General features: G+C 43.7%; 1 protein-coding gene across 2 annotated transcripts in view; it reads left to right on the forward strand.

Moving 5' to 3' along the window:
* ABCA4 (ATP binding cassette subfamily A member 4) overlaps nucleotides 1-26,015 on the forward strand; it is a 1,118,748-nt gene that overhangs the window by 366,953 nt on the left and 725,780 nt on the right. For both annotated transcript variants that reach the window (XM_085601480.1, XM_085601481.1), the window contains exons 9-10: nucleotides 21,169-21,409; nucleotides 22,367-22,506. In XM_085601480.1, the coding sequence (XP_085457606.1) occupies nucleotides 21,169-21,409; nucleotides 22,367-22,506 (381 nt within the window). The remainder of the gene's footprint in view (nucleotides 1-21,168; nucleotides 21,410-22,366; nucleotides 22,507-26,015) is intronic.

The following is a 26,015-nucleotide window of genomic DNA, read 5'->3' on the forward strand; positions in this document are numbered from 1 at the left end:
AAGTGGGTTTTGCTCTCCATGCTTATTTGGCATGTGGCTTGGTAATGGCCAGTTCTATGGACTTCTTCTTGGAAGTTGACCTTTCTTGGGACAATTTACCCTGATGGGGGTGATCCCCTTGCTCTTTGGTGGGCTTGCCAGACTTGTGTTAATTTATTTTTGCAGGTTGGTTTGCTCTGGGTTATTCCCTGCTCTTGCAAAACCTTTTCTTCTAAACCTAACTGTCGTACAGGGCACTGTCTGGAACTCAGATGTGGGACTTGCCGTTGTCTCTCTCCTTCCTCTTTGTGGATCTGCAGAATGGTGTCCTCATTCTTGGAGTTGGATGCTCGTATCCTTTTTGATGTGATGCTTGCTCACCTTGTACATCATGCCCTTTGCTGGTCTTGGAGTATTGATTTCTAGCCCTTTGGACAATCTTGCTGGCTTTTATTTTTGCTGGCCTCCCTCCTTCTTATTTTGCTGTTTGCCACTGGGTGCATTGGATGGTGTGGGCTGCCATGTCTTAGCCTTTTTCCTCTTTGTCCTTCAACACCCCCACCTTCTCTGTTACAATTCTTTTGAAAGGGTTCTGTGGCTCTGCTTTTGTCCTTTGTGGCTGCCTCCTGCTCCTGAAGTATCATAGGTTTATTGGTGCCTTGTTTGATGATCCTGCCCTTTAAGGTCTGTGCTGCTTGCTAGGTCTTTGCTGTAGGGGGAGACTTCCTCCTTTGCTCCACCCAACATGTTTTGATGAATCCTTCTTTTTTGCCTTTAGTGGCTTCTCTGGAGTTCAGTGCTCCATACTGTCTATTGACCCATCAAACATAGTGCATATGATTTCCTAGAAATGCTTATTCCGGTTGCTGCTTTATTTTTTGTTGGGCTTGTTCGACCTAGATTCTGGTAGTTCCACACCTCTGATCCTAGTTGGGGTGGGAGCTTGATTTCCCTGTTGCTGCTTTGCCTGCTGTTATGTGCCTTGTTGAGGTCTACAGTCCCCTTTCTCCCCCTTTTTGTGTATGGTCTGATCACATGCTTTACCTGGTGGTCCAAGTTTGGCATTTGGCAGGGGCTGCATCAGCTGTTGGATGTGGCTTTTGGTTCCTTGTTTCAGGTTATGTAGTATTTCTTGGCCCATCTTCCTTGTATTGTGGAGATTCTACACTTGACTGGGCTTGTCTTTGTTCTGGCGTTGGTAGGTGCACCTTGCTTGTGCTTGTATTGAGTCTTCTCTGATTATTTCCTTAAGTGCCAAGCTAGGTCTTGCCCTTTGTGCTGGTGTACTTCCCCTATTTATTTAATTGCAAAGTTGTATATAGCGCTGGCTAGACCCGGAGGTATCAGAGCGCTTTACATGAGGATCAGAGCGTTACAGGTTACATAGTTACATCAATTACAGGTTTCAAGTAAGGACATAGGAGAAAACAAAAACATGAGATGTGGGGAGGGAAGGAAACACAACGTTGCGACAAGAAAAACAATGTCAGATGTCCGGCTGGGTAGGTGTCGGCCGAGGGGGGAACCAGAGCCAAAATAACCTCTATAGCTGCATAGGACAGCTCCACCGGGCATCGGCCAAGGTTGCTCGGGCTCCGAGATAAGTACCAACAGTTATGGTATCCGCCCAGGGGGCATTGTCAAAGTTCCATCGAGAGGCACTGTCCCTGGTGTTACTAGGAAGCGCCGTCCTCTACGTTCTCCAGCTGGACCCCAGGACAAAAGTGGTGAGAGGAGTGGTGGAAGGGACAGATTCTAAGTCGGCAGATTGTAGGACAACCCATCGTTCTTGCCTTCAAACCTCTTGGCGGGGTTGAAGCTGAAGAGGAGTTGTGCCTAGAGATCTGATCCTCATCAGACTTTAATCCTAGGGACTATAGAGGTTTTTTTTTAACCATGGCATGTGTTTTCCTTTGGACTGTGTTATAACTTTTTATGTTTGGAAACTGATTTGCTGTTCTGCTGTCTTGTTGGCGAATGTTAGCACTGCTTTTGGATTCCCCTTTGGTAACTTGCCCATTCCTATGTGCTTGTGCCCTGTTTTGGGTGTGATATAGTGCCAGCTTCTGGCTTCACCAAGGGTGCTTCAAGTTGAGTTTCTTCTGGGACTCTTTATTTCGTGTCTTGTATCTGGGCTGCTCATTTGGGGTTATTGTTCCTGCCTTCCCATGTTGATGGGGCTCGGTGACATTCTCTTCCATGGGCTCTCGTTTTTGCTTGAGCTGGGAAGTGCCTGTTTAGCTGTAGGGTCTTTGTGATGGTGTCTTTTGGTCACTTCTGGATCCTGACCTGCATCACCAGTGGAGATTTACTTATTGCTGTGGTATTTGGCTTCTTTGGCACTCTTGTTGCTGCTTATGACCTTTTTTGCACATGTTCCCTAAGTCTGGGTCGTTGTTCCTCAGGTTGCGCAAGTTTTGCCCTCTACTTTTTTGGCTTCTAGTTTTTGTTGGCTTTCTTTTGCACTGGCACTTGGGAGTTTCTTGGCCTTCTGAGAGTGCTCCTGCCTTCTTTGTGACTGGACTTTGCCATTTCTGATGGTTACTTTGATGAGCGATTGATGCCAGTCTTGCCTGCTTTGGTATATACCCTTATGACCTAAGGTCTGGATCGAAGAAGTGGTGAGTTCATGATCCTTCGATTATTTACCGATAATGCCATTCCTCTGATTCTACTCCTCAGCCCAGTCCTTACGATGTAATGTGTCTGAATCCAATATCAGTGTTCTGGACTACTTCACCTTCCCGGCAGTTATCATGGTCCAAGCTCAGGAATCAGCTTGCAATGGAGAGACTTGCTGCAACAGTTCATAATGTTGCAAATACAACTCGATTTGTAGTCTCTTCCAAATATGTGTCACCAAAGACCAAAGTGGACTTCCACAATGAAGATATCAAACTGATGTAATCAGGAAATTGGGCATTCTCAGACATCCCAATGGGCCAGCAGACTCAAAACCTTTGAAATGATACATTAACAAATAGACAGCTCTGCCATATAAACTTGGACTCTGTATGTGCTGCAAACTATGTTTTCAAATGTCACAAATGCAACAACGAACTAGCATCTCTATAATTATAATCCAACGCAGCCGACGAAATGTAATAAGGATCTATTTACTTATACGGCCACCCTCTCTCCTCCTCTTCACCTTGTCCACTATTTTGCTAGTCATGTTCTTTCTGTCTTGAAACTGAAAATAAAGGTATTAAAAAAGAAGCGCCTTATAATAGGGGTGGTGAAATGCGTATTTCTCAGTCTGAACTCTGCTGCGTCTGGACTCATCATATCGCGTATGTATCTTACTGTGCTACATTGCTTCTATATTGTGTGGAGCCACACGATGTAGAAGGGAAATCAGATTAACTATTGGACACCATATCTGTTCTTGTTTACATTCTTTTAACATTATAACCCACTGCCCTTACGAGAGATGATGGGGTAGATAGGCCTTAAACACAGAAGAGGACTTCATCGTTAGGATTTGTAACTACAGGGCCTGCTGCATATGAAAACATTTATATGTGTATTGTAACCATGTCAATAGCTGCTAAGCAATGTATGACTGTATGAATATATATATATATATATATATATATATATATATATATATATATATATATATATCATCATCATCAGTCTTTATTCGATTTAAAATGAATCATAAAAGACACATACATAAAACGAAGAGCATAATATTTTTGTGTCACAAAGTACAAGACATCAATAAATACATTAAAAGTTATTTTAAAAAAAACATTAAACAAGTCAAATTACTGACGAAAGGATGAAGATAGTTAAAAGGACTCACGGACTACAATAATATATTAATCACTAGATTATAAAACAAATCTTGAAGCAAAAAAAAGACCTGAGCCCGAATTTTAATTTAGGGGACTTCTAGGGTGTGCTTAATCGCTTTTCGCCGTAGAGACCACGCCCATCCCAGATATTTAGCTAGGGCCACAGAAATAATTGTTAAGGAGCTAGTGCGCAAAATTCGTAGTGCCACAGCACTGCTCCTGGTACCTAGGATCTTACACATGGGAGAGAGCCAAACACGCCTTGGGATAATAAATGCCGGGCAGACAAACAGAAAGTGGGCAATTGTTTCTGTTTGTACCCTACAAACAGGGCATGATTTCTCCTGAGCCCTAGCCCATTTTCCAGACAGAGACCGAAGAGGCAAAGAACCAGCTCTGAACTGGAATAAAAGTTTCCTGTCACCAACGTTAGCAACCAGATCCCAGTATGGTTCTAGCGCAGGAGTAATTTTAGCCTCTAGGTAACAACCAGACATCCCGGAAGCTCTACTCCATGCCTGGAATTCGACTCTTTCCCAATATGCCATTTTAAGGGATCTTTTTGATGGAAACAGAGCGGCCGCCGGGTCACTCCATAACCCCTCCATACCCATGTCTTTCAGTATCTCATGAAGGTTCTTCAGCCATCCGATTTTATGGAACACATCTGATTTTATAATGTCCATAAGACCGTTAGCGTAGTGGGAGAGCTCAGGAGTAGTCCAGAGTCTCCGCCAGTATAAAAAAGGTCGAAGTTTTGCAATATCTAGAATAGACCTCCTACCTAACTCATACCTAAGAGGAATCAGAGGAGTGCTCTGGGGAAGACCAGTTATACTTCGGAAGAATTTATGTTCGACACTGGATAAGGATGCTAACTGATCAAAACCCCATAACTCTGCCCCATAAAGCACAGAGCTTAGGGCCTTGGCTTCCTAAACTTGTAGCACAGGGTTTATTGGTTTTGTGAAAGATTTAATTAATTCCCAACTTAGGGCACCAGATAACTGTTTAAATCGCAAGGTGGCCATTTCAATATGCTTGCGCCATTTGTTATTGTTTGCTATGTGCATACCAAGGTACGTGAAGTTGTTAACCATCTCAAGTGGCTGCCCATTCATGAATACCTTTTTCCCGCGAAAACTAGGATGGGGGTTAAAGGCCATGAATTTTGTTTTAGCCACGTTAACCTCCAGACCATGGTCGAGACAAAAATCATCGAACACGCGCAGGGCTCTTTGCAAACCACTCGAAGTTTTGGATATAATGAGCGTATCGTCTGCAAACATCAATATTGGATTGGTAACTCCAGCCAACCTTGGGGCATCAGTGTTTACACAAAGCATGTGATCAACTATCCCGTTAATGTATAATGAGAAGAGCGTGGGTGCCATGGTACAGCCTTGGCGCACACCACGCTCAACCGGGAACTCGGGAGTAACCTCTCCTGGCCCACCCCACTGGATCCTAGCGTAGTTGGACTCGTGCAGTCGCATAACCAGTGTCAAAGTTTCTTTGGGGAGACCAAGTTTTTCCAATACTGCCCACAGCCGAAGACGAGTATATAATATGAGGGGGGATTCAATAAGGTTTTCAGAGGCCGGAATCTGGGTAATACTTATATAACAGTAAATACCTCTGACACCATGGATCACAATATCACTTTGATCTCAGCAGATCTATTTATTGACTGCGAGTTGAATATAATTTCATATCTTTAGTTGATTTGGTGAACACTTTCTCAATGTGACAAACATAAATCTCCAAATATTCACTTTTTCGACAATACAGTGTGACAACAAAACACATATATATCACAAATATAAATTTCTCAGTGTGACAATGAAATAAATTTCACTTTTCCAACAAAACATTATAACGACGTACATAAATGTGCAAAATTGATACATAAATCGAAACAGTACTCAGATATCCTCTTTGTTAGATAGAGTGGCATATAAAGTCATTATTGCCTCCACGTTATATGATTGGTTTGGTCCTAGAGTGTAATTAGAGAAAAATATATTTTCCCAAATTGAAGCTAGAGAGCGTTGACTAGATATTTGAGTTTGGCTCTTCACGGGGCGTTATTGTATGGTTTTATCCCCAATATATTTTCACGTTCTGTTAGCCGACGCGTTTCGACCTTTCCTGCTATGGACCTTTTTATTGCCTTTCTAAGGTCTTCATCAGGGCTTGGTTATTATTCCATGGGACATCTTTTTCTGAAAAAATCAATAATATATTTTTGTCATAAAGGAATGTGATATTAAAGTGGTTTTTAAGTGTACTCTGTTAATTTTCTGAGCATTCACTTAATTGTTTGATTAAAAGACTGGTTTAAAAAGGGGAACTTACGTGCTGTCAGATAAGAGTTGCTTGCGCTATCTTTTACCTGTAAAAATACAAGGGAAATATTTCTGTGTCACTGTCAGCTTTCTGACGCTATATATTCCGTGTTTAATGAAGTTGTAACCTTACATTTTTCCTTTAATTATGGCTTCACGTACCTTCCCTTTCCTTTTGGAGTTGTACTGTGTAGGTCTTTTGAATATTTACTGGCTTCTTTGTTGATCTATTGGATAAAAAATGGGGTTGAAAAAACTAAGTTGGGCGTTTATGTGCAGACTGGTTTTAATAGCTAATTACCCCGTTTGTGATATCTCATGCGTGGGTCTATGGACACCAGTTGGTGCTCTAATGCGGCTTTTACAAGACGTGCCCGTTGTCCTTTGTTATGACAATTTGTGCGGCGAATTTTTCTGTCCAGTTGTGATCGGCATGCATTCGATGGTACAACTAGACTGTGTTTACAACGAGAGACCGTGTTGTGCAGAGCTGCCGTGTTAGGTTTCAAAATAACCTGGTTTGGTGCTTTGCGGGACTATCAGGCACACGTGATATTCCATGCATCCGTGCAAATTATTTAGGAGACCCTGAATTGAGTTTTTCTGTCCAGTTGTGATCGGCATGCATTCGGTGGTTCAACGGGACTCTATTTACAACGGGAGGCCATGTTTAGTTACAAAGTAACCTGCTTTGGTGCTTCGCGGGACTATTGGGCACACGTGATATTCCATGCATCCGTGCAAGTTATTTAGGAGTCTCCGAATTAAATCGTTACAAGTATTGTTCATACCGGTTTGGCTCTTTGTCGGTCAGGGTTGTTTCCTCTCCTCTGTACTCTTCGTCTCTGTCCTTCGTCGTTCAAGCGCTTCCTTTCTCGGAAGTCGGTGTTGATAGGAAGCGTTTTATGGTTGCCATGACGTCACCACGTATGCGTTGCGTTGTTATGGCAACGCTTTGTTCCTGCTTCTGCGGCTGCTTTTTTCTTCGTGTAATTTATTGACAACTCCGAATTGTCCTCGCTATCGTTTTTGGTCGCGGTGTCCTGTGTGGGGGTTCTGCTGGTGTGGGATTTGTTTTGATGTTCCTTGCTGTCTGATGTTATGTGCAATATAGTGGCTTCTTTACTGCCCACCGGTTGCTTGATTTCTCAATTGAGGACCTTCGAATTTGCCTTTGAAATTGACCCTTCTTTGTCGCTGTTTCAAGGGCGCCCTTCGCAGGGTGTCTTGCTTGTTCTTTGTGGATATCCATATGTTCAATTTTTAGTTTGCATTTTCGCCCTTCGTTGCACTTCTAGACTTATCCTTGAAGTTTTCATAAAAACCTTGTCACTATCGTCTTTTTGTTCTTTTGGTTCGGGGAAGGTACGGGGTGTCTGAGATGAACCTTCAACTCCGCTTCTCAGAGAGGAATTTTATGTTATTCTCCTTCTAGGTGATATGTGTTAATTCTGTCATTTCATTCATTCCGTTAACAATGGTTCCCAGAAACATAATCATTTTTGCTTCACTTTTGGATAGGATTGCATCAATGTTGGTCCCTCGTATGTGGCGGAGGACTGTCCATTTAAGGTCTTTCGGGCTGTGGTTTTTTTCAATGCAGTGATTGACCATGGGGGCGGTCAGTACTTTACATTTTATCCTGGATCGATGTTGGGAAATGCGATTTTTGATTGGTTGTGTAGTCTTCCCAATGTAAGCCAATGGACATGGACAGGTGATACAGTATACCACATTGTGGGTATTACAGTTTGTGAAGTCTTCATGTTTGATGTATTTTTCTCCATACGTGAATCTAGTTCCTTCTATGGTGCTGTCGCAGGAAGTGCAATTGCCACATTTTTTGTGTCCTTTTATGGGCGGAAGTGAGAGCATGGATCGTAGATTGATTTGTGGTTGCCTTATGGTCGTATTTGCTCGTACCAACTTCTCTCTGATGCTCATATTTTTCTTCAGGGCAAATATTGGAATCTGTGTGAAAGATGGTATACTGTTTATTGTGTGCCAGTTTTTCCTGATGATTTTTTGCATTTCTGTGGTCTGACCTGAGAAGGTGGTGACACATACAAGTGGTGTGGTTTTTTCCTCTTTCATGGTGGTGAGAAGCGCATCTCGTGGCGTGTACCATGCTCGCTTCAGCGCTCTTTTCAGTAGTTTTTTTGGGTAATTTCTCTCCACCAGTTTCTCTAGTAATGTTGTTGCGTTCTTGAAGTAGTCTTCTCTTTTGGTGCAGTTTCGCCTAATCCTTAAGAACTGGCTAAAGGGTAGGTTCTCTCGTAAATTTCTTTGATGAAAGCTGGAGAAATGCAGGAAGGTGTTTCTATCAGTAGTTTTTGTGTACAGTGTTGTATAAATGTGTCCCTCTTCGTGTTTGATAAGGAGGTCCAAGAAATTCATTTCCACGTTGCTGTGACTGACGGTGAATTGAATGTTCGGATTTCTATCATTCAGTCAAGTCACGAAATTCTCAAGTTGTTGTTTGTTGCCTCTCCACAATAAAAACACATCATCGATGTAACGACGCCATATTTTGATATGGCCGTCGTGTGGGTTATTGTTGAAAATCCATTTCTCTTCATAGAGGGCCATAAACATTATGGCCATCTCTGGGGCAAATGGACAACCCATCGCGGTGCCCATAATCTGGAGGAATTGAATATCATTAAAGGTGAAAAAATTGTGCTTCAGACATATTTCCGCTAGTTGTATTAAATAGATGGTGGGTACGTTGTGTGGCCTACTGCGTTTGTCCAAGAAAATTTGCATGGCTTCCAGACCTGCTTCTTGGGGGATGTTGGAGTATAAACTCACAATATCAAGGGTAACCAAGAGTTCTTTTTCCTCTTCAAACGGGAAATCCTCCAAAAAATTGATGGCTTGCGTCGTGTCTTTAATGTAGCTGGGAATACTGCAGACTAAAGGTTTTAAAAAGGTGTCCACATATTTTGCCGGTCTTTCAAGAATAGAGTTAACTCCCGAAATAATCGGGCGGCCTGGTGGATTATGAGAATCTTTATGCACCTTGGGGAGAACATACATTAAAGGTGTCCGGGGGTTCTTGTTTATTAAAAATTCTGCTTCTTTTTTGGATAGCCATCCTTCTTCCTCTCCAATGTGTATGATTGGAGTGAGTTTGTCCGTGATTTTTCTGTTCCAGTCTTCTTTTGTCTTCCGATAATATCTGGGATCGGCTAGTTGGCGCTCTACTTCTAACTCGTATTTTTCTCGGGGCCAGATGACAATTCCACCCCCTTTATCTGCCGGCTTTATGATAAGGTTTGTGTTTGCTTTTAGTTGTTCCAATGCCTTATTTTCATCTTTGGTGAGGTTCCATTTAGTGAAAGTTTTCTTTTTCTCAAGAATGTTCAGGTCTCGTAGTACATTTTTTTCAAAGGTTATGAGTTCTGTAGGCATGTTGTTGGTACTTGGGAAAAAAGTGGAGGGATTTTTCAAGCCTGAAAAATTTCGTGATGCCGTTGATTCGTTTTCGGAAAAAAAGATTTTTAACCTCATTTTACGAAACAGTTGGATTATTTCCATCTTGGTTTGGATCATGTCTGGTTTCACTGTGGGAATGAATGATAGACCCTTTTGTAATACTTGAATTTCATCCGTATTTAAGATGTAATCCGATAGATGATAAATACAGTCTTGTTCTCTCGTTACCACCGATACACGTTCCTCCGGGTGGTGATCTCCCCCTGGTATTGGTTTGGGTGGGGGTTGAACCATCTGTTGGCTCGTGACCTGCCTCGTGGTCGATTGCTTCCTCTGTCTAAAAAAGGAGCAGGCTGGTAAAATGGTCTTTGTTGGTTATTTCTGGGTGTAAACGACCCCTCACTTTCACTCGATGTTCCAGAGGATGATGTGCCGTCGGAGAATGTGAGGAAACGTCTCTTGCTCCTCCCTCCGTATGTTCTCAGTGCTACGGTGTTTTGGGGTTGTTTGTAGAATTCTTTCTCCAGATAGGGGTAAACTCTAGTTTCAGCAAAGTTGGTTATGTCTTTTTGGAGTTTTATTCTTTTGGCATCTTCTGTGTTTTTTTTTAAAGTTGCGTTTTCCTTTTCCAATTTAGACAATAACGCTTGTGCGTTTTCTATTGCTGTGTTTGTAAGAAAAGCCTCTTCCAGTTCTTTAATTAGTTCTAGCTCCCTTTGGCTTAATCGTTCTGCTGTTTTGATGGAGTGAAACATCCAGTCTCTAGAGCATTTGGTTCCTATGTGGCTAAATCCTTCCAGGTATTCAGGTACGTCTGTAAATATAACCGGTATGTTTTTGACTTGAAGCCCGGATGGTATTGTACCGGCTCGTAGATGTTCCAAGAGGACTTCGCCGTGTAGAGCTGTCCTTATTTGTTTTTTCTTTAGTCTTGTTATTTTTTCTAATTCTGATTGTTGGGCAACGTTTGTGGAATTGTTGCCTAGATTGAATGTAGATGGACGTTTTAGAAGTTCTTCGATATCTTCCTCTCTGATACTCAGAGTTTTTGGTTCTATCATTTGGCCCGTTTGGCTTAAAAGCTGTAGTGACTGGGCGCCTTGTGTTCGTGTGTGTAAGTTCCACTAGGATGTTTGTTTCTGTGGTGTGCGGGATTACATCACCACATTGACGTGTTCACAAGTTTTTCGTCACTACTATATCTCTTGTAACTAGGTGACGGGAGTTTTTGAGTTCTTCTAGGTAAGTGGTTCTACCTGAACCCTTGTAGGCTTGGTGCCTACTCAAAAGGCGAGTATATAATATGAGGGGGGATTCAATAAGGTTTTCAGAGGCCGGAATCTGGGTAATACTTATATAACAGTAAATACCTCTGACACCATGGATCACAATATCACTTTGATCTCAGCAGATCTATTTATTGACTGCGAGTTGAATATAATTTCATATCTTTAGTTGATTTGGTGAACACTTTCTCAATGTGACAAACATAAATCTCCAAATATTCACTTTTTCGACAATACAGTGTGACAACAAAACACATATATATCACAAATATAAATTTCTCAGTGTGACAATGAAATAAATTTCACTTTTCCAACAAAACATTATAACGACGTACATAAATGTGCAAAATTGATACATAAATCGAAACAGTACTCAGATATCCTCTTTGTTAGATAGAGTGGCATATAAAGTCATTATTGCCTCCACGTTATATGATTGGTTTGGTCCTAGAGTGTAATTAGAGAAAAATATATTTTCCCAAATTGAAGCTAGAGAGCGTTGACTAGATATTTGAGTTTGGCTCTTCACGGGGCGTTATTGTATGGTTTTATCCCCAATATATTTTCACGTTCTGTTAGCCGACGCGTTTCGACCTTTCCTGCTATGGACCTTTTTATTGCCTTTCTAAGGTCTTCATCAGGGCTTGGTTATTATTCCATGGGACATCTTTTTCTGAAAAAATCAATAATATATTTTTGTCATAAAGGAATGTGATATTAAAGTGGTTTTTAAGTGTACTCTGTTAATTTTCTGAGCATTCACTTAATTGTTTGATTAAAAGACTGGTTTAAAAAGGGGAACTTACGTGCTGTCAGATAAGAGTTGCTTGCGCTATCTTTTACCTGTAAAAATACAAGGGAAATATTTCTGTGTCACTGTCAGCTTTCTGACGCTATATATTCCGTGTTTAATGAAGTTGTAACCTTACATTTTTCCTTTAATTATGGCTTCACGTACCTTCCCTTTCCTTTTGGAGTTGTACTGTGTAGGTCTTTTGAATATTTACTGGCTTCTTTGTTGATCTATTGGATAAAAAATGGGGTTGAAAAAACTAAGTTGGGCGTTTATGTGCAGACTGGTTTTAATAGCTAATTACCCCGTTTGTGATATCTCATGCGTGGGTCTATGGACACCAGTTGGTGCTCTAATGCGGCTTTTACAAGACGTGCCCGTTGTCCTTTGTTATGACAATTTGTGCGGCGAATTTTTCTGTCCAGTTGTGATCGGCATGCATTCGATGGTACAACTAGACTGTGTTTACAACGAGAGACCGTGTTGTGCAGAGCTGCCGTGTTAGGTTTCAAAATAACCTGGTTTGGTGCTTTGCGGGACTATCAGGCACACGTGATATTCCATGCATCCGTGCAAATTATTTAGGAGACCCTGAATTGAGTTTTTCTGTCCAGTTGTGATCGGCATGCATTCGGTGGTTCAACGGGACTCTATTTACAACGGGAGGCCATGTTTAGTTACAAAGTAACCTGCTTTGGTGCTTCGCGGGACTATTGGGCACACGTGATATTCCATGCATCCGTGCAAGTTATTTAGGAGTCTCCGAATTAAATCGTTACAAGTATTGTTCATACCGGTTTGGCTCTTTGTCGGTCAGGGTTGTTTCCTCTCCTCTGTACTCTTCGTCTCTGTCCTTCGTCGTTCAAGCGCTTCCTTTCTCGGAAGTCGGTGTTGATAGGAAGCGTTTTATGGTTGCCATGACGTCACCACGTATGCGTTGCGTTGTTATGGCAACGCTTTGTTCCTGCTTCTGCGGCTGCTTTTTTCTTCGTGTAATTTATTGACAACTCCGAATTGTCCTCGCTATCGTTTTTGGTCGCGGTGTCCTGTGTGGGGGTTCTGCTGGTGTGGGATTTGTTTTGATGTTCCTTGCAACCGAAGACGAGGCACAAGGTCAAAGGCAGCTCTCAAGTCCACAAAAGCGGCATAGAGGCTGCCCTTGCCCAGCGTCACCACCCTCCAGTAGAGCTGGACAAAACGGAAAGCCTGGTCCACTGTGCTAGTTGACTTACAGAAACCTGCTTGGAAGGGGGACAGGATGTTATTATCATCAATCCACTCCAGTATCTGATTCAGGACCATCCTCCCGATCACCTTCTGGATGGAATCTATAAGGCTAATTGGCCTATAGTTGCCTTGGAGTGTCTTATCTCCCTTCTTTAATACAGGGATTATAACTGCCCCCCCCCCCCCCCATGACTTAGGAACGGGCGCACCTACAGCCACAGCATTTGCCAGTAGGGTAATGTACTTACTCCAGCTGGCTTTGTTGTAAAGAAAGACATCAGGAGGGACCCCATCTGGTCCAGGAGCGCGACCACTAGCAACAGAGCCCAGGGCCATCAAAGCATCTTGTGTACAGAAGGGACCCTGGGAGAACAGAGCATAAGTTGGGACCCAGGCGAAATTGAATGAGGGGTTACAAGCGTATAGCGGTTTAAAGTATTTTAACCACTCCTCCGGGGAAACATAGTTAGAAGGGCTATCAGGTCACCCTCCTCTATCCCACTTAATGATGTTCCAAAATATCCAGGTATCTCTGGTGTGGCATGCTTCTTTTAAATCGAGCCAATGTTGCTCGTCCCAATTCCTTTTGGCCAGTCTTACAGCTTTTTTGTGCAGTAGCCTGGCTGCGCGAACACAATCATTGTGTCCACTAGAAAGGGCTATGGTCAGATTGGCTCTGCTTTGTCTACAGATGTCATCGTGCCATCTAAGTCGCTTAAATGGAGCCTTGTTAGATTTCCTCACAGGCTTCATAAAATGCGAACTTATTCCGTCAAACAACGTGTCGTGAAGTTCAGTGGCTACTACACTACCTGGCTCATAGGCCAGCATGCCCTCAAGCTCCAGTGTGGTACCGGCTAGTTTGTTATCTATATCAGTAATAGCCTTATCGTTGATCTTGAGCTCGCGCCACTTAAGTCTACGCATGTCGTTTGAGGGAAAGACTTCGGGTGGCCTGGATACCATATCCTCAGCTGCTGGATGGCTACTCTTCCACCATTGGTGGGTTACACAAATAGGGTTGTGATCACTCTCAGCTCTAACCTCGACCACCATGTCTAATACAGATCGCCATAGCTTCAGGCTGCAGAGAACGTAGTCAATCCTACTAGAGTGCCGACCATTGTCAAATGTGTTGGCCCCTTGTTTATCGCCTGGCGTTCTGCCATTCAGTGCCCTCAGTCCTTGCTCATAACAAAAAGCATTGACCTGGACAATAATCTCAGACCACCTTTTAATAGGGTCGAGGTCAAGCTCAGTTATTCCTCAGAGCTGATCTTCCTCTGGATCAACACCCCACCCGAGCTCAGGATCCAAGAGTGGTTCGAAAGTGACGTTCAGGTCCCCAGCGACAAGCTCTCCCCTCTCGCCTGAGTGCTGGTCAATGAGGGATATATATATTCACTTAAAAAACCATGGGTTTCACACATATTATAGTTAGCTGGACATTTCCCTCGTAAAAAACCAATGAAATTCCCCCATTATAGTTAGTGCAGGCAACTATAACTCACGCGACCGCAATCCTCTGCTGATGACGTCAGATATTACATCACTGTATTTAGACACCTATTTACCCATGTCTTCTTCCATTAATCTTTAGCTATACATATATTACAAATATTTATTTTTCAGAAAGACACATATGTAATCAGTGATGTAATATCTGACGTCATCAGCAGGGAAATGTCCAGCTAACTATAACATGTGTGAAACCTATGGTTTTTTAAGTGAATTTGCAAGGTTTTTTAAATGCTAATTCCTAACTGTAACGTGTGTGAAACCTATGGTTTTTAAGTGAATTTGTACGGTTTTTTAAATGCTAAGTTATTAATATATTTTTTTTCAGGTTTTTCACCGTGCACGCACCGTGCGTGCACGGTGCGCTACGCACACCGTGCGCGCGCTGTGGGCACCGAGTGCCCACGAGGCGTTGTTCATGCCATGCGCGCACGGTGCGCGCACCCCGCGATTTAAAAAAAAAAAAAATGTTTTTTCACCCTAGGGGGTCCCTCAGTGGCCCCCTGACAAAGGCTAGGGGGTCAGGAACTCCCTACCCTGCCCCCTTTTCACGTTCTCCACCTTTGTTTTTCACTGCCTCAGACTGCGAGAGACAAAATGGCGGCAGACACTTCCTGATTTCGACCGATTCGAATGTTTACTGACATCTAACAACCAATCAGAATTGCGCTCGCGCACGGCAGGGTGCGCACACAGTGTGCGCACGGTGCGCGCATATAGATATTGATATGGTTTTAAATGCTATTTTCTCAGGAAATACTGAACAGATTTACACCAGACCTGCAAAAGGCACTTCCTTGACCTTATGGCTACCTCTCTGCCAAATTTCAAGTAATTCTTTTCAGCCGTTCGGGCTGTAGCTGCGACTAAATGTCCTATGGAAAAATACATGGGGAAAACGCGTTTTGGGACACCCCTTTTTCTCAGCCCCCGCTTGACCAATCCCCCCGAGACTTTCAGGGTAGGAGCGGAGCGCCCCACCTATTTTGAAAAATTTGCGAGGATTCGTCAATCGGCGCCAAAGTTATTCAAAATAGAATTTTGAGATTTCCTATGGAAACTCGGTCCTAACTATAACTATCTACTGGCGACCGCCAGTAGATAATATTTATTTATTTATTTTTATATATATATATATAGGTAGTTATAGTTAGGACCACGTTTCCATAGGAAAACCTCAACATTCTATTTTGAATAACTTTGGCACCGGTCGACGAATCCTCGCGAATTTCTCAAAATAGGTGGGGCGCTACGCTCCGCTCCTACCCTGAAAGTCTCGGGGGGATCCGTCAAGCTAGGGACTACCTCTCTGCCAAATTTTGAGTAATTCTGTTCAGCCGTTCGGGCTGTAGCTCGTTCTAAAGGTCCTATGGAAAAATGCATGGGAAAAACGCGTTTTGGGACCCCCCTTTTATCTCAGCCCCCGCTTGACGGATCCCCCCGAGACTTTCAGGGTAGGAGCGGAGCGCCCCACCTATTTTGAAAAATTTGCGAGGATTCGTCAATCGGCGCCAAAGTTATTCAAAATAGAATTTTGAGATTTCCTATGGAAACTCGGTCCTAACTATAACTATCTACTGGCGACCGCCAGTAGATAATATTTATTTATTTATTTATATATATATATATATATATATATATATATTACCTACTGGCGGTCGCCAGTAGGTAGTTATAGTTAGGACCCCTTTTCCATAGGAAATCCGCAACATTCTATTTTGAATAACTTTGGCGCCGGTCGACGAGTCCTCGCGAATTTCTCAAAATAGGTGGGGCGCTACGCTCCGCTCCTACCCTGAAAGTCTCGGGGGGATCCGTCAAGCGGGGGCTGAGATAAAAGGGGGGTCCCAAAACGCGTTTTTCCCGTGCATTTTTCCATAGGACCTTTAGAACGAGCTACAGCCCGAACGGCTGAACAGAATTACTCAAAATTTGGCAGAGAGGTAGTCCCTAGGTCAAGGAAGTGCCTTTTGTAGGTTTGGTGTAAATCTGTTCAGTAGATTCTCAGAAAATAGCCTTTAAATCAATATATATATCTGAGCCCGCTTACGGTACGCTTACCGTACGCTTACGGTAAGCGTACGGTGGCGTGCGCGAGCGCGATTCTGATTGGCTCTTAGATCTTAGTAAACATTCGAATCGGCCGAAACCAGGAAGCGGCGGCCGCCATTTTGTGTATTTCACTCTGAAAAAAAAGAGTGAAAACAAGGAAAGGGGGCAATGAGGAGAGTTACAGACCCCCTAACATTTGTAAGGGGGTCAAAGAAGGACAGAAAAGTACAAAAAAAACATTTATTGATTTTAAAAAAAATCACGGGGTACGCGTACGGTAAGCTTACGGTAAGCGTACGGTAGAAAAAAAAAAAAATGAAAATCAGATTTAAGTGTTTAGATATTAGGGGGCTCTAAAAAGAGCCGTTGTGTTTATGAAATGATTTTTTAGTGGTACCTACAAGTAAGTACCGATGCAGAGTCTAAGGTTCAAGAGGAAGACTCTGTTCCCTTCATCATTGAAGTGCACACCATCTCCTCTATAAATGTCTTGCATGTCATAACGCAAGTTGTTGTGGTAAATGGCACCCATACCATAGTCACGGAGGAAAGCAGAAACAGATTTGTTGACGTGCTTTCTTGCTTTGTCATCGCACCGCGTGCCCACCGTGCGTGCACGGCACTAACTGCGTAAAGTGGGCGCGCACGCCACGAATGGCGTAAAGTAACTTAGCATTTAAAAAACCGTACAAATTCACTGAAAAAACCATAGGTTTCACACACGTTATAGTTAGGAATTAGCATTTAAAAAACCTTGCAAATTCACTGAAAAAACCATAGGTTTCACACATGTTATAGTTAGCGGAAATTTTACTGATAAAAAACCAATGAAATTCCCCCGTTATAGTTAGTGCAGGCAACTATAACTCACGCGACCGCAATCTTCTGCTGATGACATATGTGTCTTTATGAAAAAAAAATATTTGTAATATATGTATAGCTAAAAATTTATGGAAGAAGACATGGGCAAATAAGTGTCTAAATACAGTATTAGCATCAGCAGAGGATTGCGGTCGCGTGAGTTATAGTTGCCTGCACTAACTATAACGGGGGAATTTCATTGGTTTTTTATCAGTAAAATTTCCGCTAACTATAACATGTGTGAAACCTATGGTTTTTTCAGTGAATATATATATATATATATATATATATATATATATATATATATATATATATTACCTACTGGCGGTCGCCAGTAGGTAGTTATAGTTAGGACCCCTTTTCCATAGGAAATCCGCAACATTCTATTTTGAATAACTTTGGCGCCGGTCGACGAATCCTCGCGAATTTCTCAAAATAGGTGGGGCGCTACGCTCCGCTCCTACCCTGAAAGTCTCGGGGGGATTCGTCAAGCGGGGGCTGAGATAAAAGGGGGGTCCCAAAACGCGTTTTTCCCATGCATTTTTCCATAGGACATCTAGACAGGGCTACAGCCCGAACGGCTGAACAGAATTACTAGAAATTTGGCAGAGAGGTAGTCCCTAGGTCAAGGAAGTGCCTTTTGTAGGTTTGGTGTAAATATGTTCAATAGATTCTGAGAAAATAGCCTTTAAATCAATATATATATCTGAGCCAGCTTACGGTACGCTTACCGTAAGCTTACCGTACGCGTACGGTGGCGTGCGCGAGCGCGATTCTGATTGGCTCTTAGATCTTAGTAAACATTCGAATCGGCCGAAACCAGGAAGCGGCGGCCGCCATTTTCTCTCTCGCACTGAGAGTTAGGTTGTTTAATTAAAACCAATACACATGTAAAGGAGCTGTTTTGACAGCTCACACACACATAGCCATGATGAGGGAGTCCCCCAAGACCCCCCAAGGCCAAAAAAGCCATTTTTATTTTTTCGCTAATTTCGCCGATTACGCTTACCGTACGCGTACGGTAAAAAATATTTTAAAAAAAACACTATCCACACTCTCCCCACCCCCTGTGCTTTTGGTGGCCGCAGGCCACCAAATGTGCAGGTCTTATCAGAGGTGTAAAAAAGCACAATATTTTCAACAAAAATAATCAAAGAAAAATTATCCACACTCTCTCCACACCGTGTGCAAATGTTGCCCGAAGCGCACCGTTTGTGCATGGCTTATAAGCACCGTAAGCACAGTAAGCACCGCGTGCTTACTGTGCACGCACGGTGCACGAAGCGCACCGTGCGCGCACAGAACGAACTGCGTTAAGTGGGCGCGCACGCCACGAATGGCGTAAAGTAACTTAGCATTTAAAAAAACGTACAAATTCACAGAAAAAACCATAGGTTTCACACACGTTATAGTTAGGAATTAGCATTTAAAAAACCTTGCAAATTCACTGAAAAAACCATAGGTTTCACACATGTTATAGTTAGCGGAAATTTTACTGATAAAAAACCAGTGAAATTCCCCCGTTATAGTTAGTGCAGGCAACTATAACTCACGCAACCGCAATCTTCTGCTGATGACATATGTGTCTTTATGAAAAAAAAATATTTGTAATATATGTATAGCTAAAAATGTATGGAAGAAGACATGGGCAAATAAGTGTCTAAATACAGTATTAGCATCAGCAGAGGATTGCGGTCGCGTGAGTTATAGTTGCCTGCACTAACTATAACGGGGGAATTTCACTGGTTTTTTATCAGTAAAATTTCCGCTAACTATAACATGTGTGAAACCTATGGTTTTTTCAGTGAATATATATATATATATATATATATATATATATATATATATATATATATATATATATATATATATATTACCTACTGGCGGTCGCCAGTAGGTAGTTATAGTTAGGACCACGTTTCCATAGGAAATCCGCAACATTCTATTTTGAATAACTTTTGCACCGGTCGACGAATCCTCGCAAATTTTTCAAAATAGGTGGGGCGCTACGCTCCGCTCCTACCCTGAAAGTCTCGGGGGGATTCGTCAAGCGGGGGCTGAGATAAAAGGGGGGTCCCAAAACGCGTTTTTCCCATGCATTTTTCCATAGGACCTTTAGACACAGCTACAGCCCGAACGGCTGAACAGAATTACTTGAAATTTGGCAGAGAGGTAGTCCTCAGGTCAAGGAAGTGCCTTTTGTAGGTTTGGTGTAAATCTGTTCAGTAGATTCTGAGAAAATAGCCTTTAAATCAATATATATATCTGAGCCAGCTTACGGTGCGCTTACGGTGCGCTTACCGTACGCGTACGGTGACGTGCGCGAGCGCAATTCTGATTGGCTCTTAGATCTTAGTAAACATTCGATTCGGCCGAAACCAGGAAGCGGCGGCCGCCATTTTCTCTCTCGCACTCTGAGTGGGGCAGCATAAATGAAGCCCAAAAATGTGTAAAGGGGCAGTTTATTGAGATAATATTCACCCAGCAGTGATATACGGGCCCCCAAACAACCCCCAAGGCCAAAAAAAAATTTTTTTTTTTTTTCGAAAAATCGCCGATTACGCTTACCGTACGCGTACGGTAAAAATTGGTTTAAAAAAAAAAAAATTATCCACACTCTCCCCACCCCAAGTGCAAATGGTGCCCTAAGGGCACCATTTGTGCATGGCATATCAAACAAATGAAAATAATAAACAAAACATTTCACAACGATGCGCATAATATGTCCCCCATGTGCGCACGGTGCGCGAAGCGCGTCGTGCGTACATGGCCCATCCCGCATAATGTGACCACCGTGCGTGCATGGCACTAACTGCGTAAAGTGGGCGCGCGGTGCGCGAAGCGCACCGTGCGCGCACGGAACGAGCTGCGTTAACTGGGCGCGCACGCCACGAATGGCGTAAAGTAAGTTAGCATTTAAAAAAACGTACAAATTCACTGAAAAAACCATAGGTTTCACACACGTTATAGTTAGGAATTAGCATTTAAAAAACCTTGCAAATTCACTGAAAAAACCATAGGTTTCACACATGTTATAGTTAGCTGTACATTTTACTGATAAAAAACCAATGAAATTCCCCCGTTATAGTTACTGTAGGCAACTATAACTCACGCGACCGTAATCCTCTGCTGATGACATATGTGTCTTTATGAAAAAAAAATATTTGTAATATATGTATAGCTAAAATTTAATGGAAGAAGACATGGGCAAATAAGTGTCTAAATACAGTATTAGCATCAGCAGAGGATTGCGGTCGCGTGAGTTATAGTTGCCTACAGTAACTATAACGGGGGAATTTCATTGGTTTTTTATCAGTAAAATGTACAGCTAACTATAACATGTGTGAAACCTATGGTTTTTTCAGTGAATATATATATATATATATATATATATATCCCATTGCCCAAGACGGCAAATAATAAATCTGTGCTTGGATTCACTGTTTGCAGTGGAGGTTGTTTCTACAAACAATTTCCTTATTATATTTTTCAGACATTTTGGAATACTTGTTTTCAAAAGCCATAACCACCTTTTGCTTTTCTTTAGCAACTCTGGGCACGAATTAGAGTTTGGCAGATGGGTTTCTCAGCCGCAAACGTGGCAGATATATGACAATTGCTAAAGGATATAAAGCACTTAAAATAAGGCGTGTGGGATAGCTGTCACATTTCTGATGGAGTATCCAGTACCCCAAACTTTAAATCAGTCCTTAAGGCTGCATAGCAAAACACTTTTGGTGGAGCCCATTGCGCCATTCTAAAAACGCTTTAGCATTCTTCAAATTTAATGTTACTATGTGAAGCACTTGCTTTCTCCTCTATACTTCAGCAACTAACACAGAGGGCCTCTCTTTTTTCCTCAGTTATCTCAGAAGAAGAGTTTTGAAGACCTGCTCTATGTGCTCCAACCAATCATACAAGATGGCGGACCCGGCTCATTCAGTCAGCTGTTGAGCTCCCTCTCTGATCTCTTCTGCGGCTATCCCGAGGGTGGTGGCACACGGGTCTTCTCCTTCAACTGGTATGAAGACAATAACTACAAGGCCTTCCTTGGCGTGAACTCCACCAGCAGGGAATCCACTTACCTCTATGATACTACGACCAGTAAGTGTGCTCGAAAGCATTCCATTCTCAGCAGCAACAAAATTAATAATATATGGATACTTTTTGTGGTAGAGGTCAGTGGCAGCCGACACAGATAAAAAATGGTAGGGTGGGTGGAGGGGATGCGGGCGGAGCTTGGGGGGCGTTAATAATAAATAAAACAAACCTGATGCTGTGGGCCGCCTCACACCTTGGTGCTCCTCTGCTTCCTGCTCCCAGCAGTCCCTGGGACAGCATCGGAAACTCCCCATTAAATCCACATGCTGCTCTCATGCTATATGACCAAGCATGAGAGCAGCGCAGGGATTGGCCTGAGCGGGCTGGTTTAACACTTGCTCAGGCACAGGAAGTCACTGCTTCCAACTCATCTGTACAATACAGCTGGTTTGGAGAAACCTAACGGTGCATGTCTGTTTGGCTGGCCTAAGACGGCCTGACAAATGGGCATGTGCACTTAGCAGTGACCATCACTCGCCCCCCCCCCCCCCCCCCCCCGCACGCTGTTCCTAGCTGCACTGCCTGTCACTGGGTGGGAATGGCTGGACTGGGGAACTAAAAGCAGCTGTGGCAGAAATGTTGAAACTGCCCGGCTCCCTTTGTCTCCTCGCACCTCCTCTGTTTCTATCCATCCATTCTCTTGCCTTTTCTCCACTCTCTTCTCTGATCTCTTTTGCTCTACCTTTCCCCTCACTCCTGCTGTTTCTCTCTCTCTCTCTTTTGAAGCCTCCCCATGCCTGCTGCAAATAACCTCGTGGACCCGGTGAGAGGCACCAGGGGAGCGGCCCTGGGCTTTCAAAACCAGCCTCCATGGGCCCAATCACACCTGGGAAATGCCCGGTGGAATAAACGGTCTGTCCGGCCTGTGCACGTTAACATTTATCAGGCTGTGTTTAGTGGAGAGCAGTAATGAGCACGCGTTACTGACATGCGCGTTTCCTCATCTCTTGCGTCATCTAGCTCCATTTTGTAACGCACTGATCCAGGGCCTGGAATCCAATCCTGCCACCAAAATCGCCTGGAGCGCCGTGAAGCCACTGCTGATGGGAAAGATCCTCTACGCGCCGGACTCCCCCGCCGCCCGGCAGATACTGAAAAATGTAAGGCTTGGCGACATGTATGGTGTTAAACTATATACTATCTTATTAACCGAAAATGGAAAACTTCACCATATGTGGGATGTATAACTGACTACATTGTGTCCTTTCCCCCCCCAAAAAAGCAACGCTTTTGTGGTATGTATGACGTAAAAACTTCAACAGAAATGCAAGGTGTCTCTGTATGCATTAGGTAGAAGGCATTCTACCATCTTAACAAACATATGTAAGTAATCAAGATAAATATGATGGGAAACTGCATTATGTCCTTTCAACAAAAAAAATAAGGCGTTGCGATTCGTGGGACGCATAACGCCTTTTATCTTGTATCTAGTGACGTCATTTGGTACGCTAAATGAATATTGCTTGCCTCACTTAAACGGTGCCCGGTTAATGGAGCTCAGAACGATGAAAACTTTCATGGATGGCGTGGGATTCAGTTTACACAAAGATCTCTGCAAGGGTGTATTAACCCAATAAACCAATTTAACGGGTCTCAACAAAACAGAAATATGTAATTTAATCTGATAAGGTTAATAACTTAATATGGCATTTGTATCAACAGTGCCATAAAGACGAGATACAAAAAACGGAATGGTGTTTACTGCCGTCGGACAACCTAGTTTGTCATGTGTTGTTTTTGATCGGTGTAAAGTTGTAGTTGTATCTCTGTCAGTCCCACAGTTTGGAAGACCTGGTTTGAGGACTTCAGAATTTTAGCCTCTTTATTTTTTTGCAGTTTTATATAGCGCGAACCCGACCTGGGGGTAGGGGATCACTTTGCATGAGCACCAGTTACTTTAAAGAAGGATACACTATACTTTTGCTAGGCACGGGGAGATTAAGTGATTTGCCCTGAACCACTGGATGTTGAGCCCATGCTTCGATTCGAACATCGAGGCTCATTAGGATGGCGGGCGGACCTGAGTCGCCCACCAACCCTGCGGTGTTTGGACCGGACGCCAGACATGCGGCGGTCCCGCACCACTAATTAGGATGCGACTGCCACCATGGCGGTTGCATTCTGCAGTTTAACATTGCGGCGGGTGCTGCTGACAGAGGCACTAGCCGCGATGTTAAAATCGGATGTCTAGCATTTCACTGCACCACATGGCAGGCACCACACGGTGCCTGCCACTTGGTGCAGTGAAGGGTACCTCCCAAGTGCACCCCACCTCCCCCAGACACAAGGGGGGCCAGCAATGGGCCCCTAGATCCAATCCCCACCAGCCTTTCCATGGCCGCATCACCGCCACGGAAAGGCCTTTCATTTCCCACATCCTAATATGGCGGACGGTGCCTGCTAGGCACCATCACCATATTAGTGGCCCTGCTCCACCCGCCAGGCAATCGTTACTATTGCCACTGGCGGAAAAGCGGCGGGCGGACTTTGCGTCCGCCGCAATACCCACTGCCATCCTAATATGGCGGTGGGTAAATCTCATTGTAATGGCGGAATGATCGCCACTGCCGGCCCGGCGGTGGTGATCGTTCCGCCATCGTAATGAGCCCCCTGGTTCCTCAGTTCCAAAGTAGGCTGGTCTGACAATTACGCCACATCCTCTTCCCGCTGCACAGTTAATTAACCACTCACTGCGCGTGCAGAAAGGAGTCTTCGCCCACTGTGAAATTATCAGCAGGTGTCCTGACTTATGATGTCATCAGCCGGGGCCATCTGCAAATCCAGATGCATAAAACGGCCATTGCAATTCAGACGTGAAGAGTAAGGGAGGAAACGTCAGGCTGTAGCTTACAGAATGTGCAAATCAAGTGCAACGTGGCAACGCATGTCTTCTTAAGCACAGCTGATAATTATCCAGTCTAGCCTGCCAGCGCCTTTAAAGCTGAGCCCCAGGTGCTTGGCTTTGCGGTTATTTCCTAGGATGCACCCCATTGTGCCGTTAATTTATAAACAGGTGTTATTTGGCAGACAGCTGCCATCTGCTATAGGACCTTGAAGCAGTGCCGCAGGCTGGGACTAAGGAGGCACACAGAGCCTATACGTTAGTGTATACACTTTAAGTCTTAGTTATAGGGCACAGGATAGGTTCAAAGGTAACGAACGCCCCACCAGGATCTAGATGACGTTTGCTTAGTCTCCAAACCAGCACTAAAGCATGTGACTGTCAAGAGGGGAAACACGCACTCACAACACTCCACACCATGAGAAGGAACAAAGAAACACAAGGAATGAGGCCAAAGAGGACCCCCCCCCCCCAACCCCTCACCCTACCCTCCCAGTGCCGCATAGAGACTTCTTGGCTTGCAGTTGAAAAAGCCCACTCCCTCTCTGGCCTCATTGCAAGGTGACAAGATGACAAGAGGTTTGTTGGAATAGTGCTTAATTTGAGCAGGTAGTTTCCGGTGCTTGGCATCGGCACTTAATTGTCAACACCGACGCTCGTGACAAGGTGCTGTCTCAATAATTTAGAGATGACCACACCAACAGTTAACTAGTAATTCAATATACATTAAAAATGACAATTACCTGCCGCCCAAGCCATTCTTATAGCTTCAGGGGCCTGGAATAGTCCAAATTGTCACACTTTTGTAGGAGTGTGATGGTTAGTAGTTGTGTTGTGACTAGCTTTGGCAGCACTGGCAGAGAGGAAGCATCAATGGGCTCCTGACAAGAGCCCTTGCATTTTTTTTTTTTACAAGTTAAGCACTGACAATTATGAATGGTATCTCCCACTCTTCCAAACTCCAGGCAATATATATGTTTCCCTCGGAATGTGAAATAATAATCAGGATATGGGGATACTGTGTCTCTTTCCACAGCTTTTCCGATTAAGGGAATTTTCTGCTCCCTTTTAGCATCTGTTTGGGAGCGGGGGCCATGACGTGCTGGGAGCGGTTCAGAGGAGTAGGGGGAGGGCAGATTCGGGCTGCAGATGGGGAATTGCACACTCCCCCTGTGCTCCCGAAGGGGAAGTTGTAGACTTGGCTGGGCTGTGCCTGTGGCCACTGCCGTGGGGTTTTATAAGTGGTGGGCTTGCATTCATTGAAACCGGGCCGGCGTTCCTCCATCAGACTTCCGGTTCAGAACGCGTACCCGGCATCAGGATTCGATCTGAAGCGTACTCGCTTAAGGGTTCGACCACATAGTGACTTTATTTACACTGGTGACTCCGGACAAGGGAGGAGATGTGGTCCGTCGTCTGCGCTGCCCACTTTGGTGCAGGAAACCAGGGTTCGAGCCTCGAGGTCGCGTCCACATCTTGTGATTCTGGGCAAATCACTGAATCTCCCCGTGCCTGAATATGTAATGTAAATACGGTTCTCATGTACAGCGCTTCAATACCTTCGGGTCGAGTTCGCGCTATATAAAAGATGCAACAAAAATGACTCTGGATTAGTCAATGGTCCTTATTAAAAGGTTTGGAATATACTTGCTTGACGAATATTGTGAACACACAATTTGATATATGATAAATTGGCCAGCCGGGTCGGAAGTATAACCGGCGCAGAGGTTACTGAATTTAGGACCAAAAGAGCCTTACAGCCCTGAA

The sequence above is a fragment of the Triturus cristatus genome, chromosome 4_2 (genome assembly GCF_964204655.1).
Source record: "Triturus cristatus chromosome 4_2, aTriCri1.1, whole genome shotgun sequence".
Taxonomy (NCBI): Eukaryota; Metazoa; Chordata; class Amphibia; order Caudata; family Salamandridae; genus Triturus; species Triturus cristatus.